Source organism: Rana temporaria, chromosome 3 (genome assembly GCF_905171775.1).
Source record: "Rana temporaria chromosome 3, aRanTem1.1, whole genome shotgun sequence".
NCBI lineage: Eukaryota > Metazoa > Chordata > Amphibia > Anura > Ranidae > Rana > Rana temporaria.
The window spans coordinates 428,325,731-428,352,620 of NC_053491.1; the positions used below are offsets into that span (position 1 = coordinate 428,325,731).

General features: G+C 42.6%; 1 protein-coding gene across 1 annotated transcript in view; it reads left to right on the forward strand.

Annotated features, from left to right (window-relative positions):
• The first annotated feature begins 554 nt into the window (after positions 1–554).
• LOC120933214 (perlucin-like protein) overlaps positions 555–26,890 on the forward strand; it is a 46,896-nt gene continuing 20,560 nt past the window's right edge. The window contains exons 1-5 of the mRNA XM_040346298.1: positions 555–1,094; positions 11,946–12,026; positions 14,885–14,986; positions 25,978–26,034; positions 26,642–26,784. Of these exons, the coding sequence (XP_040202232.1) occupies positions 1,061–1,094; positions 11,946–12,026; positions 14,885–14,986; positions 25,978–26,034; positions 26,642–26,784 (417 nt within the window). The 5' untranslated portion in view covers positions 555–1,060. The remainder of the gene's footprint in view (positions 1,095–11,945; positions 12,027–14,884; positions 14,987–25,977; positions 26,035–26,641; positions 26,785–26,890) is intronic.

Sequence of the window (26,890 nt, forward strand, 5' to 3'; positions counted from 1 at the left end):
TTGGACGTTGTCCGAGCTCTGAGAGTATACTTATCTGCTACTGCTCCGTTCCAGAGGTCAGACTCACTGTTTGTTTCAGTGGCTGGTCCCAAGAAGGGCCTAGCGGTCTCGTCAGCCACTATCTCAAGGTGGATCCGACAGATAGTGATTCAGGCTTACGCCATAAGGGGTCAGGCGCCCCCCTTTCCTGTCACGGCGCATTCGACCAGGGAAATAGGTGCTTCTTGGGCTTTTCGACATCAAGCGTCTGTTTACTAGGAGTGTAAAGCAGTGAATTGGTCATCCATTCACACTTTCACTAAATTCTACAAGGTTGATGTGAACGCATCTTCGGATGCTTCTTTCGGCCGCAAAGTTTTGCAGGCGGCTGTTTAGAGTTGCATCTCCCCAGTTGAGGAGCTCTGCTTTGTTTTGAGGTGAAGTTTAATTCTATGCTGTTCCCACCCCTCATATTTTTTGACACTGCTTTGGGACGTCCCACTTTGTCAAGATAAGGCTGTGTCCGTTCATGAACGAAAGAGAAAATAAGATTTTATACTCACTGTAAAATCTTTTTCTCTGAGTTCATGGACGGACACAGCACCCACCCCTCCTTTTATGTTTGTACTGATTTTACTTTAAGTTTCTGCCTAGTCACTCCTAAAGAAAGGCTAATACCCACTTTGTCAAGATTAAGGCTGTGTCCCGTCCATGAACTCAGAGAAAAAGATTTTACGGTGAGTATAAAATCTTATTTTCCTTTTCTCAGTTTTAACGTCAGGTACTTTGGTAAATAAGGCGCAACCTAAAGCATATTCTAATAAATCACCTTAATATGTGAACCCATCGATGGAGGAGTCTCGTGTTAGAGTGTATGCATAGTTCTGAGCTAATCCCTCTGTTCTAGACATTTCTCATAAACATTCTACTTGCGATTACTCACAATTTTCTAAATAACCCTTCGTAAGTTCCTTAAATTTAAAGTTCCGTTCTGGAAACTTCCTGTAAATGCAGAACAGAAAACAGCAAAGAAGGCCATTAATAGCACAGTGCACAGAATTATGTTTTTCAACCGTGTACAATGAGGAAAGTTGAAGATTTCGAGGCAAAATCAGGTAATCGAGGAGACAAGGTCATTTAATCAGAGATCCTGTCAATTATTCTTTATTAATTTTATTATTACAACATAGACAAGCAATACCACAGTATGGTTTGTAATCATTTGTTTAGTTATCATTTCAAATGTACCATAGAATTTGATAAGACATACTGCTACAGATAATTTTCTATTATTCACTGACTCCCAGCCAAAATAATACAAATTCTTCTGATCTGGGGTGAGTCCGGATCCATCAATTTCCTATCTGTTCTTCTGCTTAAATGAAATCTATGGGTGGTAGCAACAGGAATTTATGAAAATCTGACCAATCAAAATTTTGCAAATTACTTATATCTCATAGCCTGCATTTTTAGTTAAGCTGGCCATACACTAGTAGAATTAAATTAGAAATGTTTTTGTATTAGGAACATTCTTTCGATTTTCTGATCATTAGTGGTGTTAAATTGCCAATAAGTTTTGACCATAATGATTCTCGAGCAAAGACATTTCTAATAGTGAATGTGGTTTTTGTTCAGGAAATCACTTTCATTCCAAAATCAAACGTTAAAGCAAATGAAAATTTGAAGTACTTTTTAACAACATTTGTAAATACATTAAAGCGGATCTCCACTCTAAAGTGAAGTCGCGCTGATCGGCACCCTCCCCCCCTCCGGTGTCACATTTGACACCTTTCAGGGGGGAGGGGGGGTGCAGATACCTGTCTACAGACAGGTATCTGCACCCACTTCCGGCCCTACGATGCGGGCAAAAGACAGGTTTTTTCCTTGTTTCCCGTCCGTCCCCCGTTGTATGCTGGGAACACTCGGCTCCCAGCACACAGCGGGAGCCAATCGGCGTGCGCAGCGCGACTCGCGCATGCGCCGTAGGGAACCGGGCAGTGAAGCCGGAGCGCTTCACTTCCAGGTTCCCTCAGCGTGGATGGCGGGGGGAGCAGCAGGGTGACGAGCGATCGGCTCGTCATGTGCTGCGATCGGCGCTGGACTCCAGGACAGGTAAGTGTCCTTATATTAAAAGTCAGCAGCTGCAGTATTTGTAGCTGCTGGCTTTTAATATATTTTTTTAGTGGCACATCCGCTTTAAATGTACTGAGAACTTTTGTACGAATGTTTATACAAATATCTGCACAAACGCAAAATTCTAAAATCTATTAGTGTAACCCATTTGACAACAAAAAGGCACACATGATTAAGTGGGAGAAAGATTTAAAGCAAGAATTTACCTGGGACCAATGGAAAAAATCAATCCATATAGCTAGCAAGTCATCAGCATGTATTGAACACTGGGACAATGCACAAAAAATAATAAATAGATGGTAACTGACCCCATATAAGTTAGCGAAAATATATCCCTTAATGTCTAATGAGTGTTAGAGATGCAACGATCAGATAGGAAACCTTTCACACATATTATGGAGCTGTAAAAATCTACATAGCTTCTGGAATTCAATTACTTCCTTTATAGCAGATCTCACAGGCATCCTAAACTAAACCCTGCCACAGCTTTACTAGGTATCAATTTGGATATATATCCTAAAGAATATAGAACAATTGTATTCCACACATTAGTAGCAACAAGACTCACTATAATCAGCCTGTGGAAATCCAAGGACGCGCCCAACTTATCAACAGTTATAGCTAGAATCAATATACAGGCCCAATACGAATTAATGCTGGCTTATAAAAACTATTCCATGACTACATTCAGAAAGAAATGGTTAGCTTGGATCACCCATGCTAGAGCATCCAAATACTTAAAAGAGTGTAATATTTAATCTATTGTCAAGTTTGAAATACGTCAAAGTCAGATATATGCTTACCCCAGCTGTAATGTATTATCCTGGACCTACTTTATTGATCTGTGTAGCAAGTTTTGTTAAGTTCATTTAATTTCTGTATGTATGTGTATATATATATATATATATATATATATGTATATATATATATATATATATATATATATATATATGTGCATACATTTTCTGTTTCTTTATGATTTTCTATATACAAATAGTTAACTCAATTGGAGGCCTAGCCATGCCTACAGATTGAATCCGGTAGGGGTAGGCTGGTAAAGGCTACCAAGCACTGTATTGTTATAAGAACAATCTTATAAACCAAGGTAACTCGGTTGGTTACTAAGGATTAATGTGACAATTTTAATCTGTACTGTTAAGTAAATACTTTCAATAAAAATCTATTGTTTAAAAAAAAAAATCTATTAGTGTATACCCAGCTTTAACCAGTAGATAGTATAACTTTGACAATACTTTTTTGTCTTCTTTACCAGTTTACCACAGCAGAGCGCACTGCGATTGGCCAAAAGCATGCAGGTCAGGTGCATGCTTTGGCCAACCATCAGATGTCAATGCACTGCAATCTTGCAGTGCATTATGTGTCGTTCCAAGGCGCTCTTATTTCCCGCGACAATCGAATTTCCTATGAATGCCCCATGTGTTCGATTCATTTGCGAGCAAACGAACACCCAATGTTCGACTCAAACTTTCGTTTGACTCAAACCGCTGCCTCATCCCTCATAGCCATTCATCAGGTGATTATGTATCATTAAAGATAAATGTATGCAGCGCTAGTAACATAACATTAGCATTAAAAAAGCGCCTGTAAAGCGCCTGAAAGAAGCCTCATCTGCAATCCCAATGTAAAAACCTGAGTGCTTTCACACTGAGGCGATGCGCTGGCAGGGCATCAAAAAAAGTCCTGCAAGTAGCTTCTTTGCAGCGCTTTAGGAGCGGTGAATACACCGCTCCTAAATCGCCCCTTCCCATTAAGGAGCTTTTTTTTAACGCCAAAGCACCTGAAAGCCCCAGTGTGAAAGGGGTCTTAGCGGAGCTTCACCAGCGTTTTTCAGGCAGTGTGAAAGGGCTCTGAAAGCACTTAGGCTTTCACATTGGGATTGCAGATGAGGCTTCTTTCAGGACTTTTACGGGCGCTTTTTTTAACGCCAAAGCGCCTGAAAAACGCCCCAGTTTGAAAGGGGTCTAAAAGTAAAAGTCCATAGTGTTTAGGATAAAGTCCTTGTTCAGGGAAAAATTGAAGGTGAATACGAACTTATCCTCCGCCGAACATCAACACACCAGGCCTCTTACCAAAGAAAATGGACCACTGAACTACAGGTGGTCAAACAAGCATGATATAGCCACAGCGCCACAAATCCACTTCACTTGGATCATAGATGGCTGGGTCTTGTAGTCTCACCAGATGGAAATTCAAAGGTGCATGCATAGAATACAAGAAAGCAACTCCTCATGGTGTAGTATTTAAAACCAAGATCACATTTATTTAAAAAACAGCCAGAGTACTCACATTTTAGCAAATAAAAACAGGCATGTCAGAAGCAACAGTCTGTTATAGATGGTATTCGTTTTCCAACCACAAATATGGCCGCAGTCCACACGTTACAGTGTTGTCACATCAGAGCTCCACCCTATGCAGCATTTTGTCCAATAGAACATTGTCACGGGCATGGTCAGAGCTCATCATATCTTCTTTATATAGGAGGAAGGACAGAATAGAAATGCCCATTCCCCCTGCACTTCAAGACTCTCTCCCATCCACCGGAAGCGGAACCACGCCCAAACCAGGTTGTTTACATCAAGGCTTAGTTGTCCATGGCTAAACACACCCACGGCGACCATGTTTAGGTAGGCCAGACAGGAAAACATTATATAGTATGATCATCTGGTCTCAGAGAGGGAAGGGCAGAAAACCGGAGCAAATTGGAAACAAAAACAGTAAATATACAAAAATAAGTGTACTTAAGAAATCCAAAAATGGAAATAAAAGTAACATTAGGATACTAATAAAAATTACAGCTTAATCAAAAACTGACTATTTAATAGACGTAATGCCACCATCTAGTGGTTAAAAACAGGTAATACAGAAAATCGAAATATATAAGAACAACATAGAAAAAAACCTAGCTGGAAAATACTAATAGGGGAAGAATGATCTGGGGAATTAACTGTTATTGATAAAGGCATTCAAATACCATTCTTTGTTTAAGCCAAATGATCTATACGATTTTAAACAGAAAATCCACCAGGTCTCCATGTTTGAGATCTCCCTCCTAACATGGCTGCCTCTCTAATGAGGATCAAACCTATCTATAGCCATAAAAGATGTACCCTTTAGGTTATTATCATGACACAAAGCATAGTGTTTTGATAAACTATGATTCAAAAAGCCTTTACGGATATTCGCGAGGTGCTCCTTGAGTCTAGTTTCTAGCTTGCGAATAGTGCGCCCCACATAATGTAGGCCGCAAGGGCAAGTGATTATATAAACCACATTCTTGGTAGAACAAGTGATGAAAGATCCCACATCATATGTTCAACCAGTAACATTAGAGCTAAAAGAGAGGTACTTTCTCTCCCTAAGACAAGTATTTAGACAAACCGCACACTTTCTGCATCGATAGTAGTCCTTAAAATCCCCCCAAAAACTTGGTCTTACTGGGGGTCTAACTACGTTTGGGGCTATCTGTAGTCTCATAGGGGGTACACCTCTGTAGGTGACCCTAGGTAGTTCCAGGAGCAAGGGACCTAGTATTCTGTAATTTTTGAGAACGCCCCAGTGTTTTCTAAAAATCTTTTTAATCGAAAAGTGTTGATTCGAATAGGTTGTATGAAATGAAAAACGAAAAGAAAATTCTCCCCCTTCATCTCTTATTTTATGATTCAAGAAATCATCTCTTTCTCGAGGTGACATCAGTTATGATCCAATTTAAGATCATTATCTGCATATCCTTTCTGTAGGAAGCGAGTTTTTAAGAACTCCGCCTCCCTCAGATAATCATCCTGTAAAGAGCAATTCATCCTCAATCTATGGAATTGGCTCATAGGGACAGGCCTGAGCCAAGACTCGTGATAGCAACTGTCTGTCCCTATGTAGCCATTCCTATCCATATCTTTAAAGTATATAGTTGTAATAAGCCTATCATTCGTTACTCTGATTTTCAGGTCTAGAAAGTGTATAACAGAAGTACTGGCCTCGTGTTGGAGAACAATGCCTCGATCATTGGTGTTAAATTCACCAATGAAGAGATCTAAAGAGGCACGGTCTCCTTCCCATAGGAGGAGGACGTCATCAATGTATTGACCCCAGAAGATCAACTCAGTCCTCTGTCGACCATAGATGACATCCTCCTCCCATTTGGCCATAAAATGATTGGCCATACTAGGCGCCAATTTGGCACCCATTGCCACTCCCCGACCTTGCAAATAGTGGGAGCCATTGAACCAAAAATAGTTATGGCTCATGGCAAAGTCGAGGAGATGAAAAAAGAACCATTGCTGCAACCTGCGAATGCCTCTTTCCAAAAAGCACTTCACAGCTCCTCTGCCATGGCGATGGGAAATAATGGTGTATAAAGAGGCCACATCAGCGGTAGCCATAATATACCCTTCTTTCCAAGTGATTTGTCTCAGAATATTAATGAGCTGTGTGCTGTCTTTAAGGAGGCAAGGAGTTTTTAGAAACGAGGGGCTGCAAAAAACTGTCTATGTATCTCCCAATCCCAGAAGTAACGGAGTCAATTCTGCTAATTATAGGGTGGCCAGGTGGGTTTAGGGGGTTCTTATGAACTTTTGGGAGATAGTAGATCTCCACCAGCGATCTTCTGGGACACAACTCAGGTCTCAGACGATCGGCTGGCCAATAGGAGAGCGCAGAGTGACACGCACATACGCAGTGCGCACCCGGTCGTGAAACAGTAAGTTGTCACGGCCGGGTGCCTACAGTTATGATGACAGTGCCGAGGAGAGGAGCGAGCCTCCGGGCGGCCGCATTGCTGGACCATGGGTCAGTTTATTAAAAGTCAGCAGCTATGCTTATTGTAGCTGCTGACTTTTAATAAACTAAAACACGGGTGGAACTCCGCTTTAAGTTTGCAAATGTACTTATGGATATCCATATAAGTATGAGCTCTGATGACGTTCTATTGGACGAAACGCTGCGTAGGGTGGAGCTCTGACATCACAAAGCTTTTAACATTTCGACTTTGGCCATATTTGTGGTTGTAAACTAATGGTATCTATAACAGACTGCTGCTTCTGACATGACTGTTTTATTTGCTAAAATGTGAGTACCCTGGCTGTTTTTTAAATAAATGTGATCTTGGTTTGAAATACTACCCCATGAGGAGTTGCTTTCTTGTATTCTATGCATGCACCTTTGGATTTCCATATGGTGAGACTACAAGACCCAGCCATCTATGATCCAAGTGAAGTGGTTTTGTGGCGCTGTAGATATATCATGCTTGTTTGACCACCTGTAATTCATTGGTCCATTTTCTTTGGTAAAGCCGCGTACACACGATCAGTCCATCCGATGAGAACGGACTGATGGACCGTTTTCATCGGTTAACCGATGAAGCTGACTGATGGTCCGTCACGCCTACACACCATAGGTTAAATAACCGATCGTGTCAGAACGCGGACACGTAAACCACATACGACAGCACTATAAAGGGGAAGGTAAAATCCAATGGCGCCACCCTTGGGGCTGCTTTTGCTGATTCCGTCTTACCGCGTGTTAGTAAAAGTTTGGTTAGAGCCGATTTGCGCTTTTCAGTCTCCGTGCTTTGCAGATCGTTTTCTCGGGTTCAGTTTGTTCTTGTGGGTTCGTATTTGTCATTCAGTGCTTGCAGTCAGGTAGTATCTGTTTTGCAGTGCGTTCCTGTCCACTCGTATCTGTTTTTCAGTGCGTTCATTACAGGTCTTGCTGTATTTGGGTGCTTTCTGTTTTAAGTGCGTTCTGACCAGCCGACCGGTTTGAAGCCATGTTGGAGGCGCGTTCTCATGCTCGAGTTCGTGCTGCATATGGGCTGTCTTCTGCAGTTCATATTGTTGCTAGATCTGTGGCCGTGAACAGGGCGAGGAGGAGTTCATGGGCCAAGAATTGGTTGCGCCAGCGTGACCAATTCTCTCATATGCCTCTGCTTAGGGAAATCCAGGAAAATAACCCTGAGGACTTCAGGAACTTTCTCCGTATGACGGACCCCATTTTCCACCGTCTTTTGGATATTCTGTCCCCCTATATCCCCACTATATTAAGGTAAGTTTTCTCCTTTCACATCACAATCTATGTCTTTAATGTATGCTAATGTCTTGTATTTCTTGCATTATTCCCTAATTACCATGATTGTAATATGCTGTGAATGTCCCCTTTGTCCCCATGCATGTTGTAAGCTTTGAATGGTCCTTTTGTGGCCTACATGCATCTTTCCCTTCACTAACCTGTCCAGCATGCTATCCTAGGCCCAAACACACCTAGACTAGTCTGTTTCCAATCTGATTTTTGTCTGCTCCATTGTAGTTCTGCCCCCCCCCCCCCCTAAAATGTGTCCCAATGTCTTTTTTATCATTCAACTTAGGCAGAGTGCTAGAGGTTTATTTTTTCTGGGCCCTAACTCAGCTAGAACCCCCCCCCCCTTAAAATGTTTAATGGCCCATCAGAGGGGTAAGGAGTCTGAAAAGTGGGCCTATTTTATTTTTGGCATGAAATACTCACTCCAATAATTAATGTTATACTGATGTTGGACAAGGATGTCCTTTTGTAATGTGATTGCAATGTTTATGTGCCATGGTTCTAATTTTTTTTTGTTTGACTCCACAGTTTCCTTCCACGCCACAGGAATGGTAGACTGTGGCTTCCCAATTTGCCCTGCGGTGGGACTTCCCAAACTGCGGAGGGGCAATAGACGGGAAACACGTCCGCATAGAGCCGCCACACCCCGTTCGGGGTTGTACTATTACAACTATAAAGGTTTTAATAGTATTGTGTTGATGGCGGTGGTGTCGGCACAGTATGAGTTTTTGTATGTGGACATGGGGAAGAACGGCCGGATGTCCGATGGCGGAGTGTTCGCGCAGACGGAGTTCGCCCGACGTCTCCAGACTGGTGGCCTGGCACTGACACAGGATGAAGAGAATGTGGAGGGACTCCCTTTTGTCTTTGTCGCGGATGAAGCTTTCGGGCTGGGGCCACACCTGATGAGGCCGTTTCCCCAGAGGACCCTCACCCCCGGAGAGGAGGGTTTTTAATTTCCGGCTGTCCAGAGCCCGGAGGGTTGTCGAGAATGCCTTCAGGATAATGGCTAGCCGGTTCCACCTGTTACAGACAGCCATGAACATGGCGGAATACAAACTGAACACTGTGGTGTTTGCCTGTGTCATTCTGCACAACTTTTTGCACAGGCATTTAGAGACATACCTTAGCAATATTGGGCCTGAGCCCGGACAACCATCAGGTAACCTTCTTGGCCTGGACACTGGCCGTACTAGCTTGGCCCCCGGAACTGCTCGTGATGAACGCGACAAATATGTTGAGTACTTCGTGGGTAGGGGGGGCTATTGCTATGCCAGACCATATTTATTTTTAATAAAAAAAAAATGTGGAGTACAAAAAATTATTTTGGAGATCTGGCTTATTAAAAAATAAAAAAATGATTATTTATGAGATCAGAAGCAAAAAATAAAAGAAGTCAGTATGGGAGAACTCTGTCTAAATACCATGAGCAAAACAACGTCTTTATTCTAGCAATAGAACGAAGAAAAAAATGTGCTGCAATAAACGAGGCACTAATTTGAAAAATGTAGAATGTGCCATCTCCAAAACGAACGCTAGTTTTACCAAAACGAGCGCTCCCGTCCCCTAATTTGGTCTGAGCATGTGTGGATTTTTAACCGATGGTCGTGCCTACTAACGATCGGTTTTGTCTGATCGGTTAGGTATCCATCGGTTAAATTTAAAACAAGATTGCTTTTTTTAACCCATGGATAAATAACCGATGGGGCCCACACACGATCGGTTTTGACCGATGAAAACGGTCCATCAGACCATTCTCATCGGTTTAACCGATCGTGTGTATGCGGCATAAGAGGCCTGGTGTGTTGATATTCGGTAGAGGATATGTTTGTGCTCAACTAATTGTGTTTCTGTCTACACTGTGGGTGGTTCCAATTTTTCCCTGAACAAGGACTTTATCCTAAACACTATGGACTTTTACTTTTCTGGTACAATTTTTTTTATTGAAATTTTTAAGAAATGGAAAACGACTGTACCTGGATATTGTTGGCACGTTAGTTCGAAGGCCTTTTTCTGATAGGGAAAAGCATCATTGCGTCTGAGAGAGGAGATCCAATGTTGTAATTGAAGATAGCGGAAAAATTCCACTAAGGGAGCTTCATGAGCTTCTCGGATTGAAGCCCACGAGGGGAAGGTGCGAGTTCTAAGAAAATATCATACCCGGTAGAATCCATGGGCTGACCACCAGGAAAAAACATGAGGATGTTCTAGGCCGGGGGGAAAAAGGGGGTTATTTAGGAGGGTGAGGAGCGGGAGGGACTGGGACATGAGTCCACCGGAATACCGAACTGTGTCCCAGAGTTTTAAGCTATGGGCCATTAAAGGGCTGAGTGAGGGGGGACGCATTTTAGGAGGGAGCCATAAGAGAGTGGAGATGGGGACCGGTGCACAATTGGGGATCTTCAGGAGAACCCAGAAAGGAATATCAGAAGGGACTTTTTATTTTAATGTTATGTTTCTAGTGCTGCATACATTTATCTTTTATGCTTTTTATCGTCACCTAACAATTTATTCCAGCTGCTTTATTAGTGCTAGCGCAGTGATTAACTTTGAATTGATTGATTATGTGTCATTACTGCTAGATAAATCTGTGCCTATCGTGTGCAGCCTCACTGTGCCTGTCACAGTAGGCCAATCACATTCACATTTCAAGTAAAATAAAACCACTTAACATAAGGTGTGCTCATCGGAGCCCCCTTTAACAGCAGGTGTCTCCATCAACATTTCCCCAATACATCAGGTGTCCCAATCAGAGTCCCTATTTACAACAGGTGTCCCCATCAGCATCCCCCTATACATCAGGTATCCTCATCAGAGTCCCGCTTTACAGCAGGTGCCCCCTTTACATCCGGTGTGCCAATTAGAGTGCCTTTTTACATTAGGTGTCCCCATCAGAGTCCCCCTTTACATCATATGTCCCCATCAGAGTCCCCCTTTACATTACATATCCTCATCAGAGTCCTCCTTTACATCAGATGTCCCCCATCAGAGTCCTCCTTTACATCAGATGTCCCCCATCAGAGTCCTCCTTCACATCAGATGTCCCCATCACAGTCCTCATTTACATTAGATGTCCCCTTTACATTAGATGTCCCCATCAGAGCTCTCTTTTACATCAGATGTCACCATCAGAGTCCTCCTTTACATCTGATGTCCCCATCAGAGTCCACCTTTACATTAGATGTCACCATCAGAGTCCACCTTTACCTTAGATGTCACCATCAGAGTCCACCTTTACATTAGATGTCTACCCCCCATACTCACAGCAAGTCGCCTGTCATCCACCTTTGGACCAGAGTCAGAGAAACCGAAAGTAAAGGCACGGGACCCGCCAATCACACATCTCAGCAGTTGTGTGTCCGGTGCCCTGCACACACTTAAAGGGACATCATGTTTCCACCACACACTTAAAGGGCCAGTACTTTTTTCATGATGAGTAGCTTTCTGGGGGCGGCGCCCCTACACCCCCTATGGACGGGCCACCACTGATTTTCAAAGTCGGACTGACACAAGTCAGACCAGTGAAGACGGCTCTCATAGGAGCACATGTCGGACCGGTGTGAACCGGTCCTTAGGCAAACATGGACGGTTGAAGAACGGAGATGAGCACCGACTCCAATTTTAACTATATAAAATCATAATTAAATTTAACTAGAAAGTGTGGGTCTGTAATTTAACAGATGCTGATTGAAGGGTGGATTTTAAGTGCTGTAAATTCATGGTATTTCTTTTTTTGTCTTCAGGGAACTGTTGTCTAGGAAATACGTATGCAAACATGAACGATCTCAAGGCCCAGATGTCAGAGAATAATCCAGAAGCCAAAGGTGATTTTGTATAACAAGTGTAACTACTTCTTTCATCGTAGAAAGCTAAAGACATGTCTTACTTTATTTGTACTACAAATATCAAAAAAATCTCACAAGCTGCTATGTCAATACCTCCAAATCTAAAAAAAAGTGAATTGCACACACCTAACACACTCTCAATTGTATGTGTAGATTAAAACAAAAAAATTAATGGTGCTGCGCGGCACACAACTTAAAGCAGAGTCCCAACTGTTTTTGTGTTTACTAAGAGTCAGCAGCTACAAAAAGTGTACCTGCTGACTTTTAATAAACACAAACTCACCTGTTCCACGATCCAGCGATGCGGCTGCCCAAACCCTTGGTTCTCTCCCTCGCCTTTCACCGGTCCAAGAAGATTGCAGGGAGGGAGCGGGAGAGGAGTCGGCTAGGCGGTCCGAGCAAAAGTGGGAGCTGGGTACCTGCCAAAACTAGGTACCCACTCCCCCCCAAAAAAATGACATGCCAAATGTGGCATGTAAGGGGGTGAGGAGTCCTTAAAATGAAACTTCCACTTTTGAGTGGAACGCTGCTTTAAGTGCTACAATCCATAATAGCATAAAATATATCAAACATCTCCAGCAGTAAAGCGTTTGGTTACTGAACTCTCCTTATGTCCTGGTGCCCTATAGAGGCTAAAATTGTAGGGGAGGGGCTTGCTGACATCCCGACACACCAGGACATGAGAAGAGTTCAGTAACCAAACACTGAGGACTATTTTTTTTACTGCTGGATATGTTTTATACATTTTATGCAGTTATGGGTTGGTGCACTTAAAGTGTTACTAAGGCCCCTATCACACTTGTGACTAGGGTCTGCAAAGTCACATGACAAGTCGTACTCCATGATTTCCAATGAGTACCATTTAAATCTGTCCGACTTCAAGTCGCAGCGACCTCAAAGTAGCCCCTGCACTACTTTGGTCTGACTTTGATGTGACTTGAGGTCCATAGACCTCCAGATTACACAGGCATTGCTTCAAGTCGCAGCAAAATTGTGGCATAATCACGTCAAATTGAGCCAAAAATGTCATCAAATTCACATGAATTTCAGGTTGAACAAGTGTGAAAGGGGCCTAAACCCACAACAGTAAAATCAGTCTGTATATGCAGTAATGCGTGCATGTTATACTCACTGTGGAACCTAAGGGGTTAATCATCCACATTGTGTAAAAAGGCTGCTTGATCTTGTATGCAAAGATCCTTCCCTCCTTTCACTGTCCCCTGATAATTTCCTGATAACACAGTCTATGGAGTCAGGTTGCACATGCTCAGATTGGTGTGTATTGCTAGAGAGTTTTTTTTTTCTTAGGAGAGTACATGTGATTAGCACAGGGCCAATCAGCACTGTCCAGACAGAGGGTCAGGGGTCTTGGAGTCTCATAGGACAGTCAGAATACTGGACACTGATAGAAGCCATAAGACTGCTCTAACTGCTGATGATCCTGGCTCCTCCCTGTTGCGATCAAATACGTTCTCCCAAACGATTATTAGGCAGGCAAAAAATAAATAGAGAAAGAAGTGAAAGCTTTGCTGTACTAATGTGAAGTACCCTGCCGGCTCTATCACATCCTTTGAGAAAACGTATTGGACTGCAACAGGGAGGGGCCAGGATCCGTAAGAGCAACCAGGAGACATCAGGGATTGTGGGACAGTTCCTCCTAAAGACCTACAAGCCTTGTTGACTCTCCTAGTAAGGGAGTCACTGACATCTGGTGAGAACGGTGTGAATATATCATAGCATGTGGTGGAACATACAGGGGAAGCCCTGAGAACAGGGCATGAAGCACTGATTGCACAAAAGACTCTTTTGTACTGTCACTTTAATTATCATTTATCACTTATGTTTACAATTGAATTATTACCCATCACCTACAGTCACACTAATGGCATCCACAGTATGTCATAATAGGATTTTTTGTACTCACTGTAAAATCCTTTTCTCTGTCATCCATGGACAGACACAGCTCCTTAAATCTTGACAAGTGGGTTATGTTCCTGTTCACAGGAGAAGTCCTCTCCTGTGAACAGGAACATAACCCACTTGTCAAGATTTAAGGAGCTGTGTCCGTCCATGGACGATAAGAGAAATATCATTTTTGGCACTTACTAGTAGATTTAATATTGGTACAATTCAACACTGCCACACATTTGTGGCAAGTTATCCTTGCTATATGGGAACCCCTAAACCTAAAGCGGAGCTCCACCTAGAAGGGGAAGCTCCATTTGTTTGCTTCCTCCCCCTCGCCACTGCCATATTTGGCACCTTTCAGGGGGGAGCGGGTACCTGTTTTTGACAGATATCCATCCGCACCTCCAGGAGACCTCGCCATGGAGAGATCGCCTGGAAGTTCGGCCGCCCCTCCTCTTTCCACCGCTGCCGGGCCATTCAGAAAGCTCTGCACATGTGCAGTAGGGAACCGATAGTGAAGCCGCAAGGCTTCACTGCCAGTTTGCCTTAGAAGGAATGCTGGCAGTAGCACAGAGAGCCGATTGAAAACTTGTGGGACTCCTGGATAGGTAAGTGTCCTATAGTATTTATAGCTGTAGACTTACAATTTTTGGAGGGGGTGCTGGAGCTCAGGTTTAACACTAACTTTCCCTATAACCCTAGCACTACCCCCCTTTACACACTCAACCTTTCCTCTACCAGTATCCTTTTAGCCAAAGACCACCCTTCTTGCACTGAAAGATACAGAAGTGCATGTACCGGTGTAGCTCAATGCAATGTGAACAGCTGTATTTGCTGTAAATGGCCCTATAGAATCTTTTGGAAAAATATCGAGCGTTTCCTATATGATCTGTGGGCTCAGTCACAACTTTATCTTTCTATAATTCCAGCTACCAAGAATATACAAGATCGGCTAACATTGGTTCTGGTCATTTTCTTAATCTTGGTGTTCCTTATTCTGGTTATTTTCACAAGTCTTCTGTTTGTTTACTGTAAGTATACATCAACCACAATGCTGATAAAATCTTGTTCTCTTTCTTATTGGGATGAATAAAAGGGAGAACCTTTCATTATCTAAAAGGTTTGTGGCATTGATTTTTGCTTTTAAAAATTGGTAACCCCTAGCCCTAAAGGATGTTCTCCTTGCACTGACACACCCTATATCAGTAGATGATTCCAAGACTTCTTTTATGTCCCTTAACTTTTTTACTTCTCAGACATTGCTATGTAAAATGGAAGAAACACTGTCAGGTTGACCATGGAATGATGGGAAAACTGCCATATGTAATCTTTGGACATTACAGAGATATTACACGTATTGGTTCACAAAGGTTAAAGTGGTTTGTGATACATTTGCCTATATGTCTCAGTTTACTGCTCCCTGCTAGCCATGGGTAGAGGTAGAAAGGAATTTCATGTGTGATTCATTCCTCTGACAGGTTATTGACGTGCTAATGTCCCCTCACTATTCTAAACGTTAATTGATCTATTGTGTTGTGTGAAGAAGATCTGTGTTTACCCTTAAAAGATGTGTATTGTATCATCAGGCTAAATGATTAGAGAAGTAGTATGTTAATTATTCTGATTGCTTCAGTGTATTAATTAACTCCACTGATGTCTTTATCTAAAGAAACGTGTCTGCATGGTCGGCTCCGACTTGTCTCCTATAATCTGTATGGGAAACCCCACTGTGTGAGGGGGGCGTTCCTAACAGGCTGTAACCACATATAAGCTGAGTTTTTGTGTCATTAAAGTGTCTTGTTCTAGCAGTAAGCTTGGCATGTGTGGCTTTCTGGGCGATTCCAGGGATATCCCTCCTCGTGGAATATTGGGGTGATTTTCGTTATGGGAAGAAGGGAACGTTGACGGGGATATCATACCAATACCGTCACATGGTTGTAAACCCTTACATATACCCAGTGAAGTGACTGGCCTCAGAAGATACACAGATATGAAAAAAAGCCTCCTTTATAAGTTGTACCTGTCTATCTGCAGTCTTCTACATCCATTCAAAGTGCTGAATTTATAAAGCCTGTCCAAGAAATCAGAAAAAAGGGAACGGGGAGCTGCAGTAACACTCTGCAGAGCTCAGTGATGAGAAGCTCACGGGTGGCAGGGATAAAGATGGGATTTTTCCTAAAGTTATCAACTACACATTTTTTCAACATCAATAATCTCATATGCTCTATATGGCCAAATGTTTATGGATGCCTGACCATAAGACCTATCTATATAGCCAAAAGTATGTGAATACCTCTCCTTCTTCAAGCATGATGGTGCCCCTCCTGACCTCAAAACTACTGAACATCAATTGAAAGTCAAGTCTTATCATCCAAAATCAGTAAAAGAGAAATGGAAGAAAAGAGGGAGCACCAACCTGTGCATCATCCTTGGATATATTTTATTATTTAAGGAGTGAATTAAAAACTAGTTACAAACATATGGAAGAAAAAAAACACAACACAAATAGCCTTCAGATGATGGCAATTGGTATTAAATGACAACAGACTCCATATGGAAACAGAAAAGATTTTGAGGGCCACTACCGGCTGACGTGTTTCGAAGGGATACAGTACCATTTTCCTCAGAGCCCAGCAGTGTTACCTCCTTCAGCTTCATATATATATATATATATATATATATATATATATATATATATATATATATACAGGGCTTTTTTTCAAGGGGAACTTGGGGGAACTCAGTAGTTCCACCACCTTTGGCTCAGACCCTTTGGCGCCTGCTCACCACAATCACTTGTTAACACAGAAGTCTGGTTTCTGTGTTTATAAGTGACAGCTCTGCGCTCTGTGTATAACCCCCCTGAACTCTGCACTCTGTATGTAATGCAATTCTGGTATTTCATGCCCCTTTAAGACCCTTCTACTGTTTGTGAAATCTGAACGGGGTCGTGGTTGAGTTCCTGCACCTATTTTCTGAGAAAAAAAGCTCTGTATATATACAGGGAGTGCAGAATTATTAGGCAAGTTGTATTTTTGAGGATTCATTTTATTATTGAACAACAACCATGTTCTCAATGAACCCAAAAAACTCATTAATATCAAAGCTGAATATTTTTGGAAGTAGTTTTTAGTTTGTTTTTAGTTTTAGCTATTTTAGGGGGATATCTGTGTGTGCAGGTGACTATTACTGTGCATAATTATTAGGCAACTTAACAAAAAAAATATATATACCCATTTCAATTATTTATTTTTACCAGTGAAACCAATATAACATCTGAACATTCACAAATATACATTTATGACATTCAAAAACAAAACAAAAACAAATCAGTGACCAATATAGCCACCTTTCTTTGCAAGGACACTCAAAAGCCTGCCACCCATGGATTCTGTCTGTGTTTTGATCTGTTCACCATCAACATTGCGTGCAGCAGCAACCACAGCCTCCCAGACACTGTTCAGAGAGGTGTACTGTTTTCCCTCCTTGTAAATCTCACATTTGATGATGGACCACAGGTTCTCAATGGGGTTCAGATCAGGTGAACAAGGAGGCCATGTCATTAGTTTTTCATCTTTTATACCCTTTCTTGCCAGCCACGCTGTGGAGTACTCGAACGCGTGTTATGGAGCATTGTCCTGCATGAAAATCATGGTTTTCTTGAAGGATGCAGACTTCTTCCTGTACCACTGCTTGAAGAAGGTGTCTTCCAGAAACTGGCAGTAGGACTGGGAGTTGAGCTTGACTCCATCCTCAACCCGAAAAGGCCCCACAAGCTCATCTTTGATGATACCAGCCCAAACCAGTACTCCACCTCCACCTTGCTGGCGTCTGAGTCGGACTGGAGCTCTCTGCCCCTTACCAATCCAGCCACGGGCCCATCCATCTGGCCCATCAAGACTCACTCTCATTTCATCAGTCCATAAAACCTTAGAAAAATCAGTCTTGAGATATTTCTTGGCCCAGTCTTGACGTTTCAGCTTGTGTCTTGTTCAGTGGTCGTCGTCTTTCAGCCTTCCTTACCTTGGCCATGTCTCTGAGTATTGCACACCTTGTGCTTTTGGGCACCCCAGTGATGTTGCAGCTCTGAAATATGGCCAATCTGGTGGCAAGTGGCATCTTGGCAGCTGCACGCTTGACTTTTCTCAGTTCATGGGCAGTTATTTTGCGCCTTGGTTTTTCCACACGCTTCTTGCGACCCTGTTGACTATTTTGAATGAAACGCTTGATTGTTCGATGATCACGCTTCAGAAGCTTTGCAATTTTAAGAGTGCTGCATCCCTCTGCAAGATATCTCACTATTTTTGACTTTTCTGAGCCTGTCAAGTCCTTCTTTTGACCCATTTTGCCAAAGGAAAGGAAGTTGACTAATAATTATGCACACCTGATATAGGGTGTTGATGTCATTAGACCACACCCCTTCTCATTACAGAGATGCACATCACCTAATATGCTTAATTGGTAGTAGGCTTTCGAGCCTATACAGCTTGGAGTAAGACAACATGCATAAAAAGGATGATGTGGTCAAAATACTCATTTGCCTAATAATTCTGCACTCCCTGTATATATATATATATATATATATATATATATATATATATATATATATATATATATATATATATATATACCAGTGTGCACTCATAGAGAAACTCCCAGAGGGGTCCAGAGACCCCACCCACAAATGTGGGCGGCTCTCAACCAGAGAGCAACACCCAATATACAGCCGCCCACATTTGTGGATGGGATCTCTGGACCCCTCTGGGAGTTGCTCTATGAGTGCACACTAGTTTATAAGAAGCTGAAGAAGGTAACACTGCTGGGCTCTGAGGAAGAAGGTATCCCTTCGAAACGTGTCAGCGGGCAATGGCCCTCGGAATCTTCTCTGCTTCCATCTGTAGTCTGTTGTCGTTAAGACCAATTGCCATCATCTGAAGGCTATTTGTATTGCGTTTTTTTCTTCCATATGTTTGTAAGTATTTTTAAATTTACTCTTTAAACAATGAAATATATCCAAGGATAATGCACAAGGATGGTGCTCCCTCTTTTCTTCCATTTCTCTTTTGACTGCTAGGCTATCCCTATCCTTGAGGGCAGCAAGGCCTAAGGCATTGTCCACTACAAACTTTAGTCCACCTGGTTAACTCACTTGTGCGCAAGAGTATTTGTTTTCTGCCATCATCCAAAATCAGTACCTGACCTCACAAAATGCTCTTTTGGGTGGGCACACATTTCCATAGGCACACTTAAAATCTTGTGAAAAGCTTTCCCAAAAAAGGTTGCAATAGTCGCAAGTTCACATGAATGCACATTTTGAAATGGGATATCCATCAAACCCATTGAGTTGTGATGGTAGGGTGTCCACAAACATCTAGCCATATAGTGCAGGTTTATTTACATTGTCACATTATTATAAACCAGTTTAGGACCAATAAAACAAGAATGCTCTGCTTATAGATGAGGTGATCCTAGCAGAGGTTGGATCTCTACATGTCAAAGGTTGTGAGCCTACAGACCCCAATGATGGAAATCTGCCCCAAGAAAAGATATACAGTATGGTTATGTAATGATTGTTTTAAAGAATGGGTATGTTTATTAAGTAGCATTAGTTTGACTTGCAGCAGTGTAAGAAATATCACTCATATCAGGAAACCAGTGTATAAGCATTCTTCTATCACATGTCAAATGTACTGAGCAAGGATGCAAAAAATGTGAACAAAAGTAATATATACAGGCCTTTTTTACTCAGAAAGTAGGTGCAGGAACTCAACCATGACCCTCCCTAACCCCCCCCCCCCACACACACACACACATACCCTCCAAACCACATCAAATAGTGGATGTGGTCAAATTTCACTAACAGTTAAATGCCTAGATTCAGGTACGTTGCCGCAACTTTGCGGCGGCGTAGCTTAAGACATTTAAGCTACGCCGCCGTAAGTTAGCGAGGCAAGTACATGATTCACAGTGTACTTGCCTGCGGGCGGGCGTAAGGGCGCCGAATTCAAATGTGTGTAAGGGGGGGCGTGTTTTATGTTAATAAGGCTTGACCTTACGTTTTTGACGGTTTTTTTTACTGCGCATGTGCCGGGCGCCTACATTTCCCAGTGTGCATTGCGGCTAAGTACGCCGCACGAGCCTATTGATTTTGACGTGGACGTAAACGACATAAATCCCGATTCACGGACGACTTACGCAAACGACGTAAAAATTTCGAATTTTGACGCGGGAACGGCGGCCATACTTAACATTACTATTCCATGTAGGGCTAAGCTCTAACTTTCGGCGGCCTATCTCTAACGTAAATGGCGTTAAAGTACTGCGTCGGCCGGGCGTACGTTCGTGAATCGGCGTATCAACTCATTTACATATTCTACGCCGACCGCAATGGAAGCGCCACCTAGCGGCCATCCGAAATATTGCAATCTAAGATAGGTATGCGCAAGCCGTCGTATCTTAGATATGTTTAAGCGTATCTCTGTTTGAGCATACGCTTAAACATACAGTAAGGCGGCGTAGATTCTGAGTTAGGTCGGCTTATCTACTGATAAGCCGGCCTAACTCTTACTGAATCTACCTAGAAGTGTCTTAAAGGGGCATTAAATACCAGGAGTGCATTTTGTACAGAATGCAGAGTTCAGGGGTTGTTACACACAGAGTACAGTGTTCAGGGGTGTGCTGCACTACACAGAGTGCATGGCTTAGCCTTCTTCAACAGGTGCTTACCTCTGCATCCCCTATTCACATCTCAATTTCACCCCTCTTTAGCTCTGAACTCTGCATGCAACCCCCCTTCCACTGCCCCTCTCTTCTTCCTCATTAAAAGCTCCACCATCTTCTACTTGTCTTAATTGTGTTACTGTATTAAGCTGAAGCACCCGGGGGGCTCTAGTACCTACCCAAACACTGTAGGTGGCTCTGTCTCTCTCACTTGCAGGGAGATCATCTAGTGGGGGTGTCTGCACCTGCACCTCCCTTGTCTCCATCATGCACTCAGTGGGAGCCGCTCAGGAGATTAGATATGTGGGAGCTGTTGGGAGATAAGCTGTCACTTGTAAACACAGAAACCAAACTTCTGTGTTTACAAGTGATAGTGTTGAGCAAGGAAGCAGAGGGCATGAACCAGAGGTGGTGGAACTGAGTTCCACCAAGTTCCAGCTGAAAAAAGCTATATATATATATATATATATATATATATATATATATATATATATATATATATATATATATATATATATATATATATATATATATATATATATATACACACATACACGTACACACTATATTGTCAAAAGTATTGGGACATCTGCCTTTACACAGTCATGGACTTTAATGGCATCCCAGTCTTAGTCCGTAGGGTTCACAATTGAGTTGGCCCACCCTTTGCAGCTTTACCAGGTTCAACTCATTTGGGAAGGATGTCCGCAAGGTTTAGGAGTGTGTATGGGAATGTTTGAGCATTCTTCCAGAAGCGCATTTGTGAGGTCAGGCACTGATGTTGGAGCCTGGCTCGCAGTCTACACTCTAATTCATCCCCAAGGTGTTCTATCGGGTTGAGAACCCCACCCCAAACTCACTCAGCCATGTTTTTATGGAGCATTTTCTTCCCCCCCACTAGAGCAAATTGGATCATGCTTTATTGATTTTATTTTTCCAAAAGAGAGGAACCCACCCACATGGGTGAAGAAATGCTGCAAGCCCCAAACGTTATAACATAACCAGAAAAATGCTCCAAAGGGCTTTTAAGCAGCAAAAAAGGGTCACACTAAACCATAAATTGGTCTAAAAGGTTTTTTATTAGTACAAAACAGCAAAAAATTTCAACACCATATAAAAATATGGGGCCGGATTCAGAGAGACTTACGCCAACGTATCAGTAGATACGCCGTCATAAGTCCGAATGTGCGCCGTCGTATCTATGCGCTCATTCTTAAAATGAGATACGCCTGAATATTGCCAAGATACAACCGACGTAAGTCTCCTACGCCGTCGTATCTTGGGTGCATATTTACGCTGGCCGCAAGGGGCGCTTCCGTTGATTTACGCGTTGAATATGTAAATGAGCTAGATACGCCGATTCACAAACGTACTTGCGCCCGTTGCTGTAATCTACAGTATGTCGTTTACGTAAGGCGTTTTCCCGGCGTAAAACCACCAAAAAGCTGGTCAAACTGCGTTTGATGGCATGGCACAGTGGCTGCGTTTGATGGCATGGCACAGTGGCTGCGTTTGATGGCATGGCACAGTGGCAACAAAGGGCACAGTGGCATCAATTAAAGGGCACAGTGACATGCACAGTGGCAACAATGGGCACAGTGGTGACAAAGGGTACAGTGGTGACAATGGGCACAGTGGCAACAATTAAAGAGCACAGTGACATGCACAGTGGCAACAATGGGCACAGTGGCGACAATTAAAGGGCACAGTGGCGACAATTAAGGGGCACAGTGGCTGCGTTTGATGGCATGGCACAGTGGTGACAATTAATGGCACAGTGGCTGTGTTTGATGGCATGGCACAGTGGCTGCGTTTGATGGCATGGCACAGTGGCTGCGTTTGATGGCATGGCACAATGGCTGCATTTGATGGCATGGCACAGTTGCTGCATTTGATGGCATGGCACAGTGACTGTGTTTGATGGCATGGCACAGTGGTGCGAATTGATGGCATAGTGACTGCATTTGTTGGCATGGCACAGTGGTGACAATTGATGGCACAGTGGCTGTGTTTGATGGCATGGCACAGTGACTGCGTTTGATGGCATGGCACAATGGATGCGTTTGATGGCATGGCACAGTGACTGCGTTTGATGGCATGGCACAGTGGTGCGAATTGATGACATAGTGACTGCATTTGATGGCATGGCACAGTGGTGACAATTGATGGCACAGTGGCTGTGTTTGATGGCATGGCACAGTGACTGCGTTTGATGGCATGGCACAGTGGCTGAGTTTGATGGCATGGCACAGTGACTGCGTTTGATGGCATGGCACAGTGATGCGAATTAATGGCATAGTGACTGCATTTGATGGCATGGCACAGTGGTGATAATTGATGGCACAGTGGCTGCGTTTGATGGCATTGCACAGTGGTGACAATTGATGGCACAGTGGCTGCGTTTGATGGCATGGCACAGTGGTGACAATTGATGGCACAGTGGCTGCGTTTGATGGCATGGCACAGTGGTGACAAATGATGGCACAGTGGCTGCGTTTGATGGCATGGCACAGTGGTGACAAATGATGGCACAGTGGCTGCGTTTGATGGCATGGCACAGTGGTGACAATTGATGCCACAGGGGCTGCGTTTGATGGCATGGCACAGTGGCTGCGTTTGATGGCATGGCACAGTGGTGACAATTGATGGCACAGTGGCTGCGTTTGATGGCATGGCACAGTGGTGACAATTGATGGCACAGTGGCTACATTTGATGGGCACAGTGAGGCTGCAATTTTTTTTTTGAGCCCCCCCAAAAATGTGGAGCACCAGCCGCCACTGATTGCTACGTTTGTAAATTTCAAAAGCCAATATAAAACAATAATCGTTTCAAAAAAAGCATGTGTGGGTTTAACTGATCCTTTTTTTGGTATGCATGGCAGGGGGTGTGTCTTATGCCTACATACTTTTGCTAATGGGTGTCCCTTGTTCTTCTCTAAAAAAGTTGGAAGGTATGGTGTATGGGGAAAGTTATGCATATGAAAAAAAAGAAAAGGAAGCCTTATGCCGCGTACACACGGTCGTTTTTCGCCATGAAGAAAAAACAACATTTTTCAGCATGTCCAAAAAACAATGTTTTTCCAACTTCATCATTAAAAACGACGTTGCCCACACACCATCGTTTTTGAAAAATGATGAACAAAGCGCGGTGACGTACAACACGTACGACGGCACTCTGAAGGGGAAGTTCTATTCATCTTTGGGCTGCTTTTAGCTAAATCCTTGTTAGTAAAACACGATTTGCGCTTTTTTGTCTGTTACAGCGTGATGAATGTGCTTACTCCATTATGAATGGTAGTTTTACCAGAACGAGCGCTCCCGTCTCATAACTCGCTTCTGGGCATGCGCGGGTTTAAAACGTCGTTTTAGCCCACACATGATCATTTTTTACAACCCGAAAAACGACATTTTAAAAAATGACATAAAAAAATGCAGCATGTTCGAATTTTTTATGTGAAGCCCACACACAGTGGCCCGGATTCAGAGAGCAATTGTGCCTGCGTAACCATCGTTACGCAGCGCAATTGCTTACTTGCGCCGGCGTAACGAATGCTCCTGATTCAGGAACCTTGTTACGCCAACTGCAGCCTAAGATATGCGTGGCATAAGGCTCTTATGCCCGCATATCTTAGGCTGCATTCTTGCGATGGCCGCTAGGTGGCGTTCCCGTTGTGCTCAGCGTATAGTATGCAAATTGCATACTAACGCCGATTCTCAACGTTACGCGAGCCCTGCGTACGCAGTTTATGACGTTTGCGTACGGCGGTTTTCACATAAGGCTGCCCCTGCTATTAGCAGGGGCAGCCAATGTTACGTATACCCGTCGTTCCCGCGTCGCGAAATTTGAATTTTACGTAGTTTGCGTAAGTGATTCGTGAATGGCGCTGGACGCCATTCACGTTCACTTTGAAGCAAATGACGTCCTTGCGACGTCATTTGCTGCAATGCACGTCGGGAAAGTTTCCCGACGGAGCATGTGCTCTACGCTTGGCGCGGGAACGCGCCTAATTTAAATGATTCCCGCCCCCTACGGGATCATTTAAATTGCGCGCGCTTACGCTTGGCATTTTGCCGGAGCGCACACACAATTTACGGAGCTACTGCGCCGTGAATCGCGGGTAGCGCAGAAAATTTGTGGGGGCGCAGGGCAAAAACGTTGCCCTGTGCCTCCGTAAAAAAAGCGCAAAAAATACCTGAATCTAGCCCAATGATTTTAAATTACGTTTTTAAAAATGTAATTTTTTTTCATGCCGAAAAACGACGTGTGTACGCGGCATTAGAAGTAGCATTTCCAGTTCACCCTAGTGGCATGATGAACATACTGGGCAACACATATAATAAATTAATAAATAATGATAATAAGGAACGCATTATATAAATTGGTTAAATTGCATTGAAGCAAACTCAATTAAATGAATACACAACAAGGGAAACATTATAAATTACATTAAATAAAGTTCAAATTAACGAGTACACAACTGAGAATAAAAAATATATGAGATATATATTAAAAAATAAAAAACAAACTATAGGTAAAATTCAATACATTTGATATAGATATAACAGCTTAAAATTCTCCCCTCTCTCTTAGGACGGGCCAGCCTTATGAAAGAGGCAGAGCATAAATATCAAAAACATATCAATGAATCAATAAAAATATGATCAATTCAACAAATAGGTGCAACTTCCGAACTGAGAAAGTGCTGAGCGCAAACAGTGTACTGTCTCTTTAAAAGCAAAAATTGCATACAATATTTGCCTTATTCATCACCAAAATTCATATGTGCAATTCATATACATAAAAATAAAAAGTCCAAAGTTCAACTTAAAAAAAAGTCTGTGCAGTTAAGAAAATGGAGTGTTCATTGGGGGACAGACCAGTCATAAAACAATAATGTAAGGCCTTTGCTGACCTCTTCTAGTAATGCTACCTGCTTGGCTGTCAGGCTGATCCTGTGACTTGTGAGCCAATGGCTCTAAACAAGAACACAATGTAAATGTTCTGATTGGCTGCACATTTGGTCAAAGGTAGTGATTCAGAAAGTATGGAAGCCAGAGTATAGGTTGACATTCAGGCAACTAGCATTTTCAGAAAGAACTTCTGCACATATCCCTCAAGACAGGTTTACTTACTTAAAGGAGGCACGACAATATAAGCATAAAAAATGATGCATATTTGTGTAACATTGTTATAGGGATTGACTGTGAAGAGTGTTATCGGGAGACAAGTATTGCTGTTTGCTTTCGAACGGATTTCTTTTTGTATAAAATATACATCTGTATCATCTTTATTTCTCTGCAGTAAAAGAATGCACTTCACAGTTTGAAAACAAACTAGAACAGCATAAAAATGAAACAAGTAAGTCAGTAACTGTGTATATGTGTGTAAAGAAAGGATTGTATAATGGATTTCTTAGATTATTGTATTTTCCTATATATTACTTCTTGGACTTAGACTTTTCTTTCTTTTTTTAATACATACTCATATTTACATAGTCACGTAATATTTTGTATTCTCATATGCAGCCAGCAGGTGGAACTCTCAGCTCCTTTTCACATGTTTTCCAAGCCTTGCTTAGCTTCTCTTTGTAAAAGTCTATTGCAGCTACATCAAAAAGATGTAGTTTATGCCTCAATGCGGTAGGGCAATGACCCCCCCCCCCCCTTATTGTCTGCAGTTTCCAATCAGAAAGGCTCTGGGAAAACATGGATTCTGGCTATATGTAGTAAATCTAGGAACAGAACGAGTTGCAGCACTTATTAGAAGATTTATTTTGTTACATGCATATACACTTACACATACTCTTTGTCAGGCCAGTAACATATCTATTAGTGACCTGATAAAGGTCTGTGTGGCTCGAAACTTCCTGCGACACCTTGATCCATCTGTGTGTACATTAAATGAAGAAGTATACACCACATTGGAATTGGAAGGTCTATTCCATTAATGTTATTTGTTTTGCCAGAACCTTCCTGTGAGAGTGGATGGCTAGAGTTTGATGGTCATTGTTACTTCTTCTCTGATTTTCAACTGAATTGGATGAGTGCTCAGATGATGTGCCTTAACAGAGGAAGTTATCTGGTTATAATTACAAGCGAAGAGGAGCAGGTAAATGGTTCATAGCATTATTGTTGTTTTAAATCAGCTTTTAGACTTAAGTGCATCAAATACAAAAGTCAAAGTGGGCCTGTGCTGGCTGGGGAGGACTTGGAGC